Genomic DNA, 17,520 nt, shown 5'->3' with positions numbered 1-17,520 from the left:
TTTGACTTAGTTTATTTAAGGGTTAATTTATTTCATAACTTTATAATAGTTAAAAATAAACCAAGAAGCACGTGGATGATATAAAAATTAATTCTTTTGTTTGGAACCTGCTAGAAAGTAGTTGAACGGATGGTTTCGGATCTTTAACTGAACTGAATGGGCCCTCCTGTAAGTGTTTTCGCAGTACGTTGATATCCGAGAGTATGGTAGTTAAAAATTTTTTTTATTTATATTTTTATGATTTTTTTATCAAAATATTTTTATCGATATTTTAAGTTTTTTTATGTTTTTATTTTTGATTTTTTTATATTATGATTTTTTATTTTATGATTTGTTTTTACTTTCCTTTTGTTTTTATATAAAATCTTATTTTTAACTATTTTGCGTCCGAGTGTGATATACATCACTTTCAAATTTTATTTTATTTTTCTTATAAATCAAAACCTTAGGAGAATAATAAGGTTGTGTTTGATTTGTTAAAAAAATAAGAACGATATAGCACCCAAAAAAATTGCGTTTCGTTTGACTTGTAAAATAATAAAAGTAGCATAAATATCTTATTTTTTTTTATTTTTTTTTGTAATAAAGAGGGGCAAAAGCCCCAAACAAAACAAAAATTACACGACGCGAGAACTTAAGAGATCTACAGAAGCATCCTGAAGAAGGAGCTCTAACAAAGGAGAAGGAGGAGAATGATAAACAATAAGATTATTATCATCCTCAAAATGCCTAGAAGCAAACCAGTGAGCACATATGTTATTTTCTCGAAAGGTGTGAATCCATCGAACATCCCAATCTTCAGCAAGCCATTTGTGAATATCTTAATTTTTGTTAGGGTAAAACACTTCTCCTATTAATAGGACAGAATCCACTAAATTAGATGAGTGTGTAGGGATAATTTAACTTCTCTTGTTAAAAAGAGGTTTAAATCCCTTTTTCTTATCCATTAAATGAAGGGATAAAATTTTGTCACAGTATAAAAACAAAGAGAAAAATAAAAAATAAAAACCCTTATCCCTTAATTCTCTCGGCTTTTTATTTTTGGTAAACTTCTCCCAGCGTTCTTTAATTGAAGGGAAAATTTCAAAAATTCTTGTGTAAGTTTTTTCAGAATTACTTATCCCCCTCTTCAAAAATTTAGTTATTTACACTCCTACTTAAATTTTTTTAATCACTTATTCCCCTAACTTGATTTTTCTTCCAAGTTAAAGTTAACGAAGTTAATTTTAAAAAAAAAATACCAAACCTATCTTTAAAACAAAAAGAAGAAATTAACCTTTAATACCAAAACTACCCCAAAATACTATGCACACGAATAATTCGATCACAATAATAGAAATTAGATCAAAGCATTTGCAATTGCAATAACTTGAATCTATTTGAAAGAGAAAAAGGAAATTGAAGTCATAATTAATCAGAGCTAGCTCATTTGTGGCATTAAAATTAATCTCATAGACTAATGTAAAAGTTTGAATATATATATATATATATATATATATATATATAGGGCTTAACATTTCTGCAGCAGCCGTAGATAGTGTTATCTACAGTTGACACAGAAAAGTGGGCCCCACGACTTTTTAAAAAAAAAAAAAAATCTCAGGATCTGTTGCCGTATCCTAGGATTCGGACGCGGATCCTTGCTTGCTGTAGGTACAGCAGCTGCAGAAATCATTTTGCCATATATATATATATATTTATATATATATATATATATATATATATATATTAATCTGAATTTACAATAAATCTCAATGATCAAATAATGAACACTAAAAGTCTGAAACTGTAAGGTATGTATCCCATACATATAAGAAGTATGTCACAATTTTCAAATCAAATACACAAATTAAAAAAAAAAACACCACAGCATACAAGGGACATCATACAATTATTGTAATATTTCCTCAAACTACGTACAACAGTTAAACGTAAAAACTTCACAACAAAAACACAACAATGGCTTTTATTTTCCTAGACATAATGCATGGTTTAATATTTGGAATAGCCATTTTAACTCAATTTTCTCTACTGCATATTTTTCTAATCTAACCTTGTGTGCCAGTTAGTGGGCTAAGGTTGTCCATCTTGATTATCGCATTACCAAAATCTAGTATGAAGAGTAATGAGTTTGTGGCATACTCTAAAACTTTTTGAATCGTGAAACCATCATTGAAGAGTTGTTGGTCAGAGTGAAAAAGACCCTTTTTGTTAACCAAATTTCTGTAGTAAGCACTTTCAAAAAAATTCTTGGTGCAGTGTGTTATCTCTTGCTAGCAATAAGGTGTTAGTCTATGCAAAATTCATACTTTAAGCCCAAAGGTTTTCGTATGAGTGAGTGTGTAAGTGAATAATATAAACTATTATAAAGACCTTCATCCAACACCTTAAAATTATAATAATTATAATTTTATTGTTAGTAAATTTTTGAATTAATCATTCTCTGATTTAAGAGTTAGTCTTCTAACCAGTAAAAAATGAATTGCTAGCAACTATAAAGACCATTTTGTACGAAAATAACTTGTTGCTTTTATTGGATTTTTTGAACTCTTTTACCGTGAATATACCAATATGCCTAAATTTTAGGTGAAATATATATATATATATCTGCGTGACTCCGACTTGACTTGTAACCTAGAACGCACTTATACACTACCGCTTCCCGTTGAATTCTTTTTGGGATTGACGCACTGACACGCGGCTGAGAGGGGACTGCCTCTTGGGAATGGGACGTGATTGTCAGGGTATCACGTTCCAGTGGTCTTGGGAATAGGACGTGATTGTCAGGGTATCACGTTCCAGTGGTGCAGGAACAAATACAAAGGACGCGGTTGCTAAAGTGTCACGTCCTAAAGTGATTCCCACAGTACCGCGACGTTATGCATTATATAGATAATACGTTTGACCAAGAAATTATTCCTGCAAAACTTTACGAAAATGAGATTACTAAGGTCAAAAAGCCCTATTATTGAGTTCAAGATTTCTGGGGGTTCTTCCAAAAAAAGAAGAGATTTTTATTCAGACAGCACACTTCTCAAAACAAAAACAAAAAAGTATTTGAGAAAGGAATGGAGAGACAGAGATACGAAAGGGAACTGAAGTGAGAAAGGAGAAGAGTTCAGAGATTTTTAGAATAGAATGATGTGATTAGAGCATTAATATTAGAGACAAACAGTGGGAACAAGAGAAAATGGTTAATGAATCATGTGATAAAGCCTAACGTTATAAAATATGGGTTTTATAAGAGTTATATTCTAGGAAAATTGATTGTGTAATGTCATAGAGATTCGTTCTGTATGTTTTAGTTTTTTTTTTTTTTTTTTTTTTAAATGCGGGCCCCAAAAAATATTGTGTGAATAGGAAACTTTTTTGTGTTATGTTAAAGGACAAAATGAAAACCCATAAAATATATATACAATGAATATTGGTGAAATTCATTTTTGAGTATTGGCATACATATATAAAAGAGTAAATACATTTTTTAGTCCTTAGCAAATTTCATGATACCCGCTTTAGTCTCTAGCAAATAAAAAGGCCCATTGTGATCCTTAAAAAATTCAAAATGAACCTATTTAGTTGAAATCGTGATTCCTCACAAATTCAAAAAAGACTCATATTAGTCCTCAAAATGACTAAAATGAATCCATTTTGAATTTTTTAGGAATCATGATGGGTCTTTTTATTTGTTAGGGACTAAAACGGGTATCGTGAAATTTGCTAAGGACCAAAAAGATATTTACTCTATATAAAAATTATTATTCAGCTTAAATTTTTTTGATTGAATTGATTTTTTATATGATTTTACAGCTTCAGTGTCCTGAATTGATTTTCACTGTCCCTCATTTATTGTGTGAAATTTTTTAGCACAATTGAGTTCGATCTACTTTTATAGCCCAATAGACTCTTTTGAGAAGACATGTTAAAGATATATAAAAAATATTAATATAATTGTATTCAAAAATTTAAATTTTTGGATTAAATTAATTATTTATAAATATATTTACCTATTAATCTATGACACATAAGCATTTTCTTTCTTTCTTTGGGTGTCAAGAAAAATATGAGTTGTGTTATCTATTTAAATTTGTGTCCCCCCGAGACTTGTTGAAATGGAAATAAGAGGATATTGTCAAGCAAGTGTGAAATGGTAGTGTTGATTTCTCTCCAAGTTTTTTTGTCTTTACTTGTGGATGGCTGTACCTTTTTCTTTTTTCTATATCCTTTTGTTGTATGAATGCATGATAATACTTGGTAAGTGCAAGGCTGTACCTTTTTTTTTTTTTTTGGTATGCTTTTTTGTTTTTTTATTAACCTGTGGGTGAACGGGAACACTGACCAAAATGCCACTCTTCACCAATTTTTTTATCTAAATGCCACGCGGGCAAGTTCGCTACCCAGTGTAGCGAACTCGGTTTGCTGACGTGTCACATTTCTAGTGGATAACAAGTACCAAGTTAAAAAAAAAAGGGTGTGAAGTTCATTACATTGGGTAGCGAATTTGGTTAAAACCAAGTTCGTTACCGTGTAACGAATTTGGTGTCCACTAGAAACGTGACACATCAGCAAATCGAGTTCGCTACACTGGGTAGCGAACTTGCCATTGAAAAATAACACTGTTCGTGTGGCATTTAGGTAAAAAAGTTGGTGAACAGTGACATGTTCCTGGGTCAACGTGTAGTAGACTAGTAGGTATTAGAAAAGTCATATGGCATGATCGGAAGAAGCTTTCACAGGGAAAGATGATTTGCATGCCTTTTGATCGTACTAAATCCATTTTTAAAAAGTTTGATCGAATTAAGTTCCTGATTAAATCTATTACCAAATTAATATAGAACAACGCGATGGAAAGATCATCGTGTTAAGACATATTCTGATCACTATCATGATACATGTTAGTATGACACAATGCAAGTTTTTGGGTCACAATTGTTTCAACAAACATGACGAAATCGAGATCGGGACAGTAGTGGCCGAGATCGGAATTATCAAAAAAAGAAGAAGCAAATCAAACAAAAATAAAAACCTCCAAACATTGATTAGAGGTGGACCATCACAAAAGATTCAACATCTATTAAATTGGATCAAAGTCTATGTTCCTATGAAGTTCGACCTTACTACAAGGATGACGACACCTTACTCCGCGATCCAGTTTGAAGATATGACTCAGATAAGGAAATTATTCATTCTACCTTAATTTGATTTGATTTACTTCTTCTTTATCATATGTCTCAAATAAATAAAGAAAAAAAAAAGTGAGTAAGGAAACAATCAAGCCTTAGAAGAAAAATGCAACAAAGACTCGTTAAGTCGAAGCAAATCAAGCCTTAGAGGAAAAGGCAACAAGAGCCTACATTCCAGGGACATTTTTTGGCACAAATCAATACGAGACTTCTCCCACCGTTCAAAATATCGGATCAGAAAATAAAGCATGATAAGTTTTCTTATATTGATTTTTATTCCGATAATATTGTTCATAAGTTTTACAAATAACAGGTTATGGTTACACCAAGGAACCACTCATAGAAACTATGATTTTAGTTCTTGGCATTGTGAAACCATCCTATCACTAATATTTTTCCAAAGAAAAAATTGATATGCAGGGCAATAAATGTCGGCTCCAGCATATGAAACAGGCATATAGACGAGGAAAGCTACCATATGGTGCAACACGGTTCTAAATTATGCAGTTGGTTTATAACATAGATAAATATGTTTGTGTCATTTTGAAGAGTTCAAGTGCAGTACTCGACTATATCTCAAGCTATAGGACTCGGCTACATCTCAAGCTATATACCTGGTCAGTTATGCACAATGCAATATTAGAGCCCCACCAAGCAGCACGACCGTCATATTGCCAAAATTATAATTCTCCATAATTCATGACATCGGCTCTTGTTTTTGGATTCTGACCATGGACCCTCGGACAACTGGGAGAGTTTTAAAAAACAAAAAATGGCAATCATGGTTTTATTGAAAAGGCTAGAGCTTATTACAATATTGGTAGAGCCTACCCATTCTACTTGGCAGCAAAACAAATGTCTTGGACCTTAAATATAACAACATCTTTTGAAGGAAAATTCATGCATAATCAACTCTGATGTTATATCCTCCCCACTGCTGGAGTTGTTCTCTATTACAAGCAAGATAACTGGAGAATAACAGGGAAGTATTCTTTTTCCTTATTTTTGTATCCCATTAATCGTTATTGTGCTCTTTATACGACTTCTTTCCTGACAAAATTTCCACATGTTGTGAAGTTTAAGCACTTACATGCCACATGCACAGCCCAAACATGAGTCTTGTAATTGTTATATGAGAAATATGTTGACAAAAGTAGGTCGGCAAATTGGCCACGGCCCTCAATAGTTAAGCAAATTGGCCGTATAGGCGAGCTCTAAAGCTTTGGACTCTAAATTCAGAGATCAAATGCATCCCGGCTACAACATTGAGAATCGAGATAAAAAGTAAAGATGAAGACGGAATTGGAGAAATGTGGTCCTGGCAAAAGGATTCACACCCCAATCTGAAATCTAAATATGAAGACAGATTGCAATCCTTACGACAGGATTGAACTTATATCCGAGATAAAATGAAGATGGATTTGGAGAGATGCGGACTTGAAAAAAGGATCACACCCTAATCTGTGATATAATGAAGACGGGTTTGGAGAGATGTGGACCTGAAAAAAGGATCACACCCCAATCCAAGATAAAATGAAGACGGGTTTGGAGAGATGTGACCTGGAAAAAGGATCACACCCCAATTCGCGATAAAATGAAGATGATTTTGGAGAGATGTGGACCTGGAAAAATGATCACACCCCAATCCGCGATAAAGACCCAGGATAAAAATCCATGGTAAATGAAACTCTGGCAATAAGCCGAGTTAAATATTATGAAACCAAGGTATTGGAAACCTACGTCTAGCAACGTGCACTAACGTGGATAGAAAACAGGTTAAAATATAAAGCACACTATAGGACTGTGGCTTCTAGCCGAGGCATATGAAAACAGAAGGACGCTTCTGGATCCTAAATGTTGTCAAAATAAACAACATGTGTACAAGCTGTGATAAATGAAATCAGGCTTGAAAAATAAGGGGCAGATTGATACGACCGTGATCAAGTCACCATGACGTCTTAAGTTTTAAAACCTAGTTAAAAAAATTGGGTTAAAAGCAAAAAGTGGAATCTACATGAAAGACCTTGCCAGGTCATTTTCTTCAGTCAATGCTGAAAAGCTAATCTGAATCAGTAAAACCACGGTGCAAGAAGTCGGGCTCAAAACAAAAGCCTCGAAAAGAGAAGCTAGGCTTGATGTTAAAAGGAGGCAGACATTTCCTCACCAAAGCACCACCTCAATACTCGGTTCACTAAAACCAGCTAAATGAATGACAAAGACAATAACTGAAATCGTTGACCTAATTAATTCGGCCAAGAAAAGTTCCAACCCAAAAAAAATTATCAGAAAAAGAAGACAAGTTAAAAGACAACCTCCATTACACCCCTGCAGCCCGGACAACCAGACTACCAGGTTGAGGGGCAACTGTTATGGACCTGACAAATGTCTATATTCTAGAAGGTGCAATAAAAGGAAGGGAATCTTCTATTAATGCCAATCATATCCAGACAGCTAAGCAATTGGACTTGGGCTCCAATATTCCTAAGAGGCCCAGAAGTACATTCCTATCAGGTAACTCATCTATAAATAAGGAGTTAAGCCAGTAAGGTACACACACTCTAAACTCTCTCTCTTAGCTTGTCACTGTCCCACATCTTGACTATGTCGATTATTATTGTGCACAGTGATCTGCCTACCATCAAATGTATCTCATTTATAGATACCTGAGAGAAGACAATAAATCCTACAAAAAATATACCAGCCACCGGCTGAATATCTCTGTATTTTAAACAGAACAAGGTGCAAGAGAGGATTTTCTTTAATATGATAGAGGACTGAGCCAAATCCCTGAAATAAACCCATAATGAGGAGTTCAATGATTAAGTGTTACTTATAGTGTCTATGATTCTAGTCTTCTCAACTCTTTTTCTACTTCAAATACAATATTTTCTTTACACAATCATGTACCTAATATTGCGTTGTAGGAATCATATGTTTGCCAAAATGGGCTTGAGGTATTTATTTCCTTTTCTTTTTTATTCAATTCACTAACAGGAATAGACAGCGAACAAAAAAAATCCAAAGGATTATACCAAAAAATAAAATAAAATCCAAAGGAGCACCCTCTTAACTTTGTGGAAGTTGAACGACATATAAACATTAAGGTCATGATAAATAACTATTGGGTGTACAAAGGCCTTACCCAATAAGGAGTTAAAATTTTCCTAAAACATTCCATCAATTCAATTTCTAGTCACCACCATATTAATTACTTCTGAGTTATTTTAAATAAATTAAGATCAAAAAGTAATTAATCATGCATTTGATATTTCTTTTAGCATGTTAAGTTTATTGAACGTTATAATTTTTTTAATATATTTTATTGAAATGAAAACCAACTTTAAATTAATATAGAATTAACACCCGTGCGATATAGAAATACAACGGTATAAAAAGGAATTAAAAATAAAAAATTTGAAACTTCAAATTTAAAATAAGATGTTAATAAATACTTTTCATTAAGAAGTTATTAATAAAAATTCGAATTGTGTATTTTTTTTATTATAGTCAAAATTTGAAAACCTAAATTATATAACAAGATATTAATAAAAATTTGAAAAAAAAATTGTCATTTTAAATGACACAATTTTGTGTCATTTTTAATGAAACTACATCGTTTTGGTATGTCTTGATATTTTTTCTTTTTTATAAAATTAAGAAGAAGAAAAAGAAAGTGGAGGAGAGAGAATATAAAAACACACCAAAACAACTTAATTTCGTTAAAAATGACATAACTTTGTAATTGTATCATTTGAGATGACAAACACTTTTTTTCAAAATAAATTACTTCCATTAATACGATGTTAATACAGATATAAACTTTGAATTATTTATATTAAGATAATAATGAAAATTTTAATTTTAAAGATTTTATAACTATTTATTGAACACAACATGGCACATGAAAATTAACACAGACATCAAATTTTGATGAGACATTAATATCACAAGTTAGAGTTGCTACTAAGCAGAATTTTATGCACATGATTCTCCTTCTATATGTTATACTGATTATATTTATATTGATTTTATGCAAATGATTCACATATAATAGATACTTATATTCCAATAATATTAGGGGGGAAAATTATGTTAGACCTGCGTCGAATGACTCCAGTAACATAAATTCTTTCATCAAGGCTAACACCTCCGTTTACTATTGTGCTTGAAATTATTCTAATGTCATCAAATTACACGTACAAGGATTTGGACAAAAGAATTTTCAAGAAAAAAAGAAAAAGAAAAGAAAGAAACTAGTAGCTGATACAAAAGCTAGAACATAAAGAATAATCGGAATTTAATTCAGTTTCTCAATTTCCTACAGCATCACTACATGTCTTAGCAATGAAGAACAAGTCAATTTTGGCGACCTTGGCTCTATAATCTATTGGCTCTCGTGTTGGAAACTTGGGATTATTATGTAAGCCTCACAAAATAATCTAAAAAAATGTGCTATGAACCATACTTGCAGAGGTTATCAAATCCCATATATTCATGATTCTGAATCTTTTTAATCATTCCTACAATGCCGACTCCACCTAACAAATGAATGAAAAACGTTTCAGAATTGATGAGCATGTATCTTGATCTTTGCAAGTTTGAGATGTGCATATAACCAAACCAAAATTAAAAGAGAATTACAAGGCCTACCTAGTGTGATTGCACTGACAAATATTGTGAAGGCTAGAATGAAGATGATAAGGGAAGCTCTCCCAAATAGGATGATCAGCTTTCTCACAACATGCTGCCCTACAAGGGCTGCAATAGTAGCCACCAGAGTAAAGTATAGAGCTGTGCAACAATTCACAAAATGCACAGGTTAGAGTACTTAACTGCATCTTATCACTTTGGCCAAAAAGTAATCCATCTTATTTGCCCAAGTGTTACATAAATGAAAGCTACAAACAATCAGCTGGAAGTTCTCAAGCACGAACCATAAGGAACTGGAAAACGTTTCAGCAAATAGTATTCTACAACTGACATAGATGAGGAGAAGGTCATGGCAAATGTGGCTGTGGCACTTGAAACCTGCACAAAAGACATATAGATTCAACAAAGTATATATACATGTACCATTTCTCACAAAGGATAACCATAGCACCCTTTTTTCTCTCTTTGTTCTATATTCTTGAAATGATATCATATCTTCCACAAATATAAATAAGCATACTTTATGACTCTTAGATTGATTTCTATGTGGTGCATATTTACTGAATAATTTACCAACAGCGTGGCCTTCCAAAATTTCTAATACTGCAATTTGAAACTCACCTGAGGTGGGACTCCCAGTTCCAGAAAGAGTGGCCCCATAATGAATCCTCCACCTAGACCCAGCAAGCCACCAACTATTCCAGCCACTACTCCTAAGACACAATAGATAATTAGCTGCAGAACAGTAAAATTTGTCCCTTGATCTCCTATGGAAGAAATTACTCTCTGTCCATTATACAAGGAAACTGCCTCGTATGCAGATACCCCAACTGAAACTGGAATCTGCATAACATGGAAAACATGCTTCAAACAGTTTTCATATAATGTTGTTTTAAGTTGTAACTTGGACGAGATATTTAAATATATTTTCACAATTAAACACTACAAGCATAACATGTGAATTCAAGATAAGCAAACAGACTTGTATTAGGATAATGCTTTGAGACCACTCCTGAACAGAATTACCTGTAACAAGTTCAGTACCCAATATGCTGTTGAACAGTTGGTTGTATGGTTCTGTTGTCAATAGGTAATTTTTGAAGTCAAATTAGATAAATTTCATGGTATAAACTGTTTTATTGTAGAAGATAAGAAACAGAAAATAACAAACCTTGGCAATCTGTAGGGCAAGGAATGCAACCCAAACGAAAGCAAGAAGTCCAAGCTCCTTCCAATATACATTTTCAAGAACAGTCACCTGCAATGTCCATATTTAATTAGATATTAAAACCACACTATCCATAAGAACTCACTAGAGTATTATGACCTCATGTTTTTTGGTGTCATTTGCAATGTGATTGTTAGGTCCAGTAGGAATTGGTTTGTATTCTACTTCAGCCCCAGCACCTGTCAAAGGGAAAATTGCATAAAACTCCAACAACAGAGAGAAAAATGATTCAGGACAACCTTATTATGTTTCGGTAGATGTAATGAATAGTTTATCAACTCACCATTTGACTCTAGTCGCCTGGCAGCTTCCTATAATGAAACAACAGTGGTTAGTATAGTAAGCAATAAGCTTTTTTAGTGCTACCAGTAAAATTCCTGATTAAGCTTTAAAACGCTGCTTATAATTACTCAATTTATCTTGAAAATTTCATGAATTCTCATAGTCAATTTATCGATACAAAGTGAATAACAATACATTATTATCTCCTAGTTAAATTTTATATATTCCTTATGTTTGCATTTGTACGTTCAAAACAAGTAGTGAAAAATCATATATATGTATCAATTAAATAAGACCTTTTTCATTATGGTTTCCTTTTTCCATGTCTCAACACCCCTAAAGAATGCTTTTGTTGACGTTCCTGAAAACCAGCAAGATCAGTCAAAGGGGGTAACAAAAACAAAAATGAATGAGCAGATTAAGTCAACAGTTAAGCAAATACGTTACCTAAAAAGAGAACAAGAAGCAGTATAGTGACCATCCAGTCAGCAAATACAACATTGAAGGCCACTCCAATACTAATGCCAAGCATGAGCATTGGTTGAATTAGCAGTGCCAAATCATAGTCGATGATTGGCATATTCAATGTAGGATGCCTTAGTTTAAGATTAAAGTAAACAGTTGACAAAGCTGCACCCATGATCATGCCTGATACAAACAGAACGCCTGATGATTCAAAGGTAGTGGGACTCCTTGGAGTTATAACTTTTTCTCTTTTACGTCTAAGGATGTTATAATATACTTAAGTTTTTCTTTTGTTTTGACCATTACGAAATTAGACTAATAAATCTGTTGAAATATATAAAAATTATTAACGTAACCTCACCCAATAGCTTAAACTGTTGGGTTGAATTGATTCTTTACATGATATCAGAGTAAAAAACAGCAGCTTGTGATGAAGAATAAATCCTTGTGAACTGCATCACCTAAACATTGTATAGCAGGTTCAAACCAAACTTAATTGTGTCCATCATTTAAAATTACTGGAAATTTATTGTGAGAATCCCCGGGTTATCATCTCAAATCAAAAGGCATAGAGCCACTTGGAGATGAGCGGTAAAGAATGTTTCCACCTCAAAAAGACAGTCATTTTAACAAAACAGAATAAAACACACTGGAATTGATCATATGAGAGTATATCAGCCATTGAGATACAAATAAATGGTGAAATTTTTTCACCCTTTATCCTAATACATTTTCCTATCACCATTGATTTGTGTCTTAACAGCTGAAATCCTATCTCACATTACCTTACGTCACATAAGAGAATCCATTCCTAAAACACTAACAAGAATTGCATACGAACTCCAAAAAAGTTGATGAATATGTTTACAGAAGAATAGTAGTCACATTAAATACATATATGTTTTAACTTAATCTTTACTCAAAAACATTCAGTTTATCAATAAAGGAATCCCTGCTCTAATAAATAATTAGCATGATTATGATTGAAACCTGTATTTGACTCACAAATTACATATTAGCCCGTTTTAATCATAAGTTTTTGTAAACACAAGTCCAAGTAAACACCACCTACATTTTGAGATAGCTGTGGACGATTTTGCATCAAACCCAATAACGAGGCTAAGCATTGGAACGAATATGCCACCGCCACCAACACCACCTACACTCCCAAAAGCTGCTCCACAAAAACCAATAATGGTACCCACAACACTTTGCCACCCAAATTCCATGTCCTGCAAAATGTAACCTCCACTATAACTTTTTCCCTATCATGATATCAAGTGACGACAACAGCACACAGAAAAACGCAAGATAACAACAATTAACTCTGCACCACCCCATCACAAATCTAACACAGAAGCACTTTTTCAGTTAAAGCAGCACCAATCTGAACATCATTATTTTACAAGTAAATAGTAAACAAAATCACATTCATGCATTGATTCCCAAAATCAAAAACAACTTATCCCCCATCAGTAAAAAAAAATTAGAACCTCAATTCTCTCTTTGGTTTTGGCTTAAGACAAAAAAAAAATTTCTAAAAAAAAAAAAAGAAAAGAAAGAAGGAAAAAAATACACACAACATCATCATCATCATCAACAACAACAAGTAACAAATGAAGAACTCACCGGCCACACGTGTTGATAACCTGATTCCCCAGGTTGCCATAAGAAATCCATAGCTTTGTTAAGGAAACTGTGTTCATAGACCTGTGTAACGTTGAATATTGACCCTTCAAGCTTCATAATCCCTCTATCACCCGAAACAAACACGAAACCCGAAGCAAAGTGTAACATAAAAAACATCATCATCATCCATATCGACCCCATTTTTTATTTTTTTTTCAAAACTAAACTTCACCCTCAAATGATAAAATTGGTTATCTAATGATAAAGCCAACGTCTAAATGCAGTACTGTTTGGCAAGCAAAGAAAACCGAGACAATAAAACGAAGAACCGAAGAAAAGGGTGGTGACGAAAGATGAATGGCCAAAAAGTTAATAGAGTAATGTGATAACAAAAATGATTTTCTGGAAGAAAAAGAAAAAAGAAATGAACAACCTGACAAGAAAACTTCACCTTTTTGGTGAGAAGGAATAAAAACAAGACATTGTATTGTAATGGACAATACCAAATTATTGCTTGGGAAGGAAAAAGGTAAAAAAGGAAATGATGAGAATGTGGAAGAGATGATCACAAAATATTAGCAGCGAGTGGTGTGGTGGGAGAGCAACGAAAAGAGCGCTCTCTCACTCACTATAGTTTCATACGCATGATATGACACTCACAAATTCACAATGCTCTTAACCTCTTTGCTGTGACGCATAAGTTTTTTTTTTTTTTGTTTGGAGTTACTCAACCCTAATTATCTCTTTGAGACGAGTTGGCTTCCTCCGGTATCTCCACGAGCTTCGACTCTTTGAGCCGGCTATGAGACTAATCTGGAGTGCGGGGGAGCAGTGATGGCTAAAGGTTCAGCCCCCTCCCCAAGAGTGCATTCAGCGGGAATCGAACACATATCCAACCTCACTAACTCAGCGCCAAGTTACCAACTGAGCTGCACCCATTGGGTCATAAGTTTATACTATGGGAAAAATGTTTCTCAAGTTAATTATCTGTATTTATTCTTAAAATAACGTCGTTTTGGTATTGAAATATTAAAAAATTATAAATATAAAGACTATTATAACCCTGAAATAAATTAAAATTACAAAAACACCATAATTTCCGTCCCAAAACGACGTCGTATTGGCTTACTGCAGATAACTTATCTGCAGTAACTGCAGAAAAAGCGAACCCTTATACTATACGGTATGATATTTTTAGTTGTTTGGTGTGATCATCGTATAGTATAAACTTATACAACGCAATTCCTTTATACATCAAAACGATGTATACTAAAAATATCTTTTAATAAAGAATTTATATAATTCTTCCAAAAATATCATATAATAATAATCTTTATAAAAATCTATTGATTATTGTGTCCAAAAAATAAATTAATTTTTATAAAATATAAATATTCAATAATTTAAATTGAGAATTGCACTGGTCAATAATGTTAATACACCAATCACTTGTGAGGCCTAATCCCTCCCCTTAGATCGGATTAAGTTATATATCGTTTTGATGTATTAAGGAATTCTGCTATATAAGCTAATACTATATAAGCCAAATAATTAAAAATATCATAACATATACTATAAGCTTATACTATCAGACCTTATACATCACACCAAACAGGCCCTTAGTTTGTAAGAGTTTATAAATAAAAAATTTGTAAATATAACTTTTTCCTTTTCACAATTATATTTTGATGAAAAATGTTTCTCCCGGATCAATTTAGTTGAAATTAATATTTTTTATTTAAAACTCTTATTTTCTCTCTTATAATTTTTATTATTTTTTTTTTTCTCACTAAAAATGACATAATTTTATATATTTTAAAAAGATAAACACTAAACCCTTTAATTTTTTACTATAATGTGTGTTCTTCAAATATATATTAAAAATGACATTTATTATTTTTAGATAACAACCAGGCTGAAACCCTAATTTGTATGAGTTATTTAATTTTGGATTTAAGTTTTTTCATATTCCCCAATAATTGCAATCCTCAATAATTGAACTTGTTATCTTTTGGATAATTCAAATTCTGGAATTTAATTGGGTCATTATTAAATCAATAACTCATAAATAATACTTATTATTTTTAGTTATTTTAAATAATATCAAATATATTTTAAAAAAGTTAGTAAATATATTTAAATTTTTAAAATTATACTTCTCATTTGATATTTTTAATTTCTTAACTCTTGTGACACATGTTAACAAAGTTTATTTTTCTTAAATGATTATTGTGCTTAAAGTTATATGAGTAATATTCAATGTGGTTATTCCAACGATAGAAATTAGCTGAAGGATGGCGGTGGTGCTCCGGTAATAAATGGAGAGGTTAATGTACTTACAACACCATTATAAGATCAAGGGATACTGTCCTGGGTTTGTAACTCATATGGATCTATTTATGAAGGAAAATTATTCTCTCATGTAATAAGAGAGAGTTATTTTATATTATAGATACATCGACAAATGTTTTTTTTTTTTTTAACATATGATAGGATCCATTATGTGTTGGGTCTATGATATGAGAAGAGTATTTCCTACAACATACTCTCATTTATAAATTACCGAGAAGTCCATGTGTCAATATTTGCATAAGATAACTCGGTAGTTTTTGAGTCCGTATATCCGGAAGCCCAAATCGTGGTCTTAATCCATATTTCTATCCATGTATACAATGATATATCACAATTTTTGTAACTGTCAAGTTAATAACTGTTCCGTATCCACTAATAATAACTGTTAATATAACATATAAAAAGACAGACATTTAAGAGGAACGGAATAAGTTCAGATCACCAAGAATCACTATCAAATCAATCTATCCTTTAATGTTCATGCCAAACAGATATCATAGAAATGGATTAGATATATACTTAGGGCGGTGGAGACTATATTTTTTTTTTTTTATAAATACGTGGAGACTATATAATTACAGGAAAAAACTACTCTTGTACAACATAAGAGTAGTTTATCTCCTATAGATTCATTGAAAATCGTAACATTTTTTTTTCTTTTCTTTTTTGTAGATAGTGGATCCTACCACATGTGTCTCCATAACATAAGATATCATCTTTCATGTAACATCATATTAGATGAACCCATATCTATAACATAATTTCTTACCCAAAATCATGAGATCGTGAGATCTGGGATCGAACACGATTATTCGTGGAGATTTCTAATCATGTGGGACCAAGAATATTAGAAGTCAATTAAAAAAAAAACTTAATAATTATGGTTGATATACTAAAAACAAAAAATTTTAAAAATAAAGCTAAAGGTTATTTGATAATTGTACAAAGTTACTTTTGGGTTTTGAAAGTAGAGATCTAATAATTTGTTATTAGAATAAAGGGTTAGGATATTTTGACTACTAATTTTTTCTATTATCACTCCACTACCACTTTAATCACCATTGGATTAGAGGAAAAATTAAATGAAGAGAGAGAAAAAAAAATAACTTTTAATCCAATGGTAATTAAAGTGGTAGTGGAGTGGTAGTAAAAAAAATTAGGAGTCAAAATATCCTACCTCTAGAATAAATTATAAGGGTAAATAAAAAATTAGAATAAGGTTATAATTAAAAAATAAATATGGGAATTTAAAAAAATTGACATACACCTTAATAAATATGACAAGAGCTTTTGTAAAATTAAGTTTAATTAAGTTTTTTCTCTCTCTTCATTTAATTTTTCCTCTAATCCAATGGTGATTAGAGTGGTAGTGGAGTGATAATAGAAAAAATTGGTAGTCAAAATATTCTACCTCTAGAATAAATTATAAGGGTAAATAAAAAATTAGAATAAGGTTATAATTAAAAAATAAATATGAGAATTTAAAAAAATTGACATACACCTTAATAAATATGACAAGAGCTTTTGTAAAATTAAGTTTAATTAAGTTTTTGCTTAAAAAAAAATAGTAAAACTCTTTTGAATCCTTAACTAAAATCACGGTACCTACTTTCGTATTTTATAAAAAAAGTGCTCATATTAATTTTTTTTTAGGGACTAATTAAATTAGGACTTCGTTGACTTTACGAGGGACCATATTTTCAAAGAATTAAAATTGTAGAAGAACCAACAATT

The 17,520-nt window shown here is 31.9% G+C and overlaps 1 protein-coding gene across 1 annotated transcript; it reads right to left on the bottom strand.

The window, feature by feature from the left end:
- Positions 1 to 9,398: 9,398 nt before the first annotated feature.
- On the bottom strand, positions 9,399 to 13,503 carry LOC133283662 (sulfite exporter TauE/SafE family protein 3-like). The gene is made up of 12 exons (XM_061480556.1): positions 13,435 to 13,503; positions 12,878 to 13,037; positions 11,788 to 11,988; positions 11,637 to 11,701; positions 11,342 to 11,369; positions 11,158 to 11,237; positions 11,002 to 11,088; positions 10,857 to 10,907; positions 10,452 to 10,673; positions 10,115 to 10,208; positions 9,831 to 9,971; positions 9,399 to 9,718 (listed from the first exon to the last, which is right to left on the bottom strand). The coding sequence occupies exons 1-12, from the start codon at positions 13,483 to 13,485 to the stop codon at positions 9,633 to 9,635; spliced, it is 1,266 nt and encodes a 421-aa protein (XP_061336540.1). The 5' UTR covers positions 13,486 to 13,503; the 3' UTR covers positions 9,399 to 9,632.
- Between the last annotated feature and the right edge of the window lie 4,017 nt (positions 13,504 to 17,520).

This window comes from Gastrolobium bilobum, unplaced genomic scaffold, assembly GCF_033153095.1.
Source record: "Gastrolobium bilobum isolate Gb01-03AN ecotype WA unplaced genomic scaffold, APGP_CSIRO_Gbil_v1 utg18685, whole genome shotgun sequence".
NCBI classification, from domain to species: Eukaryota; Viridiplantae; Streptophyta; class Magnoliopsida; order Fabales; family Fabaceae; genus Gastrolobium; species Gastrolobium bilobum.
Note: the sequence above shows the minus strand (reverse complement) of the source record. Positions and strands in the feature narration are given on the sequence as shown.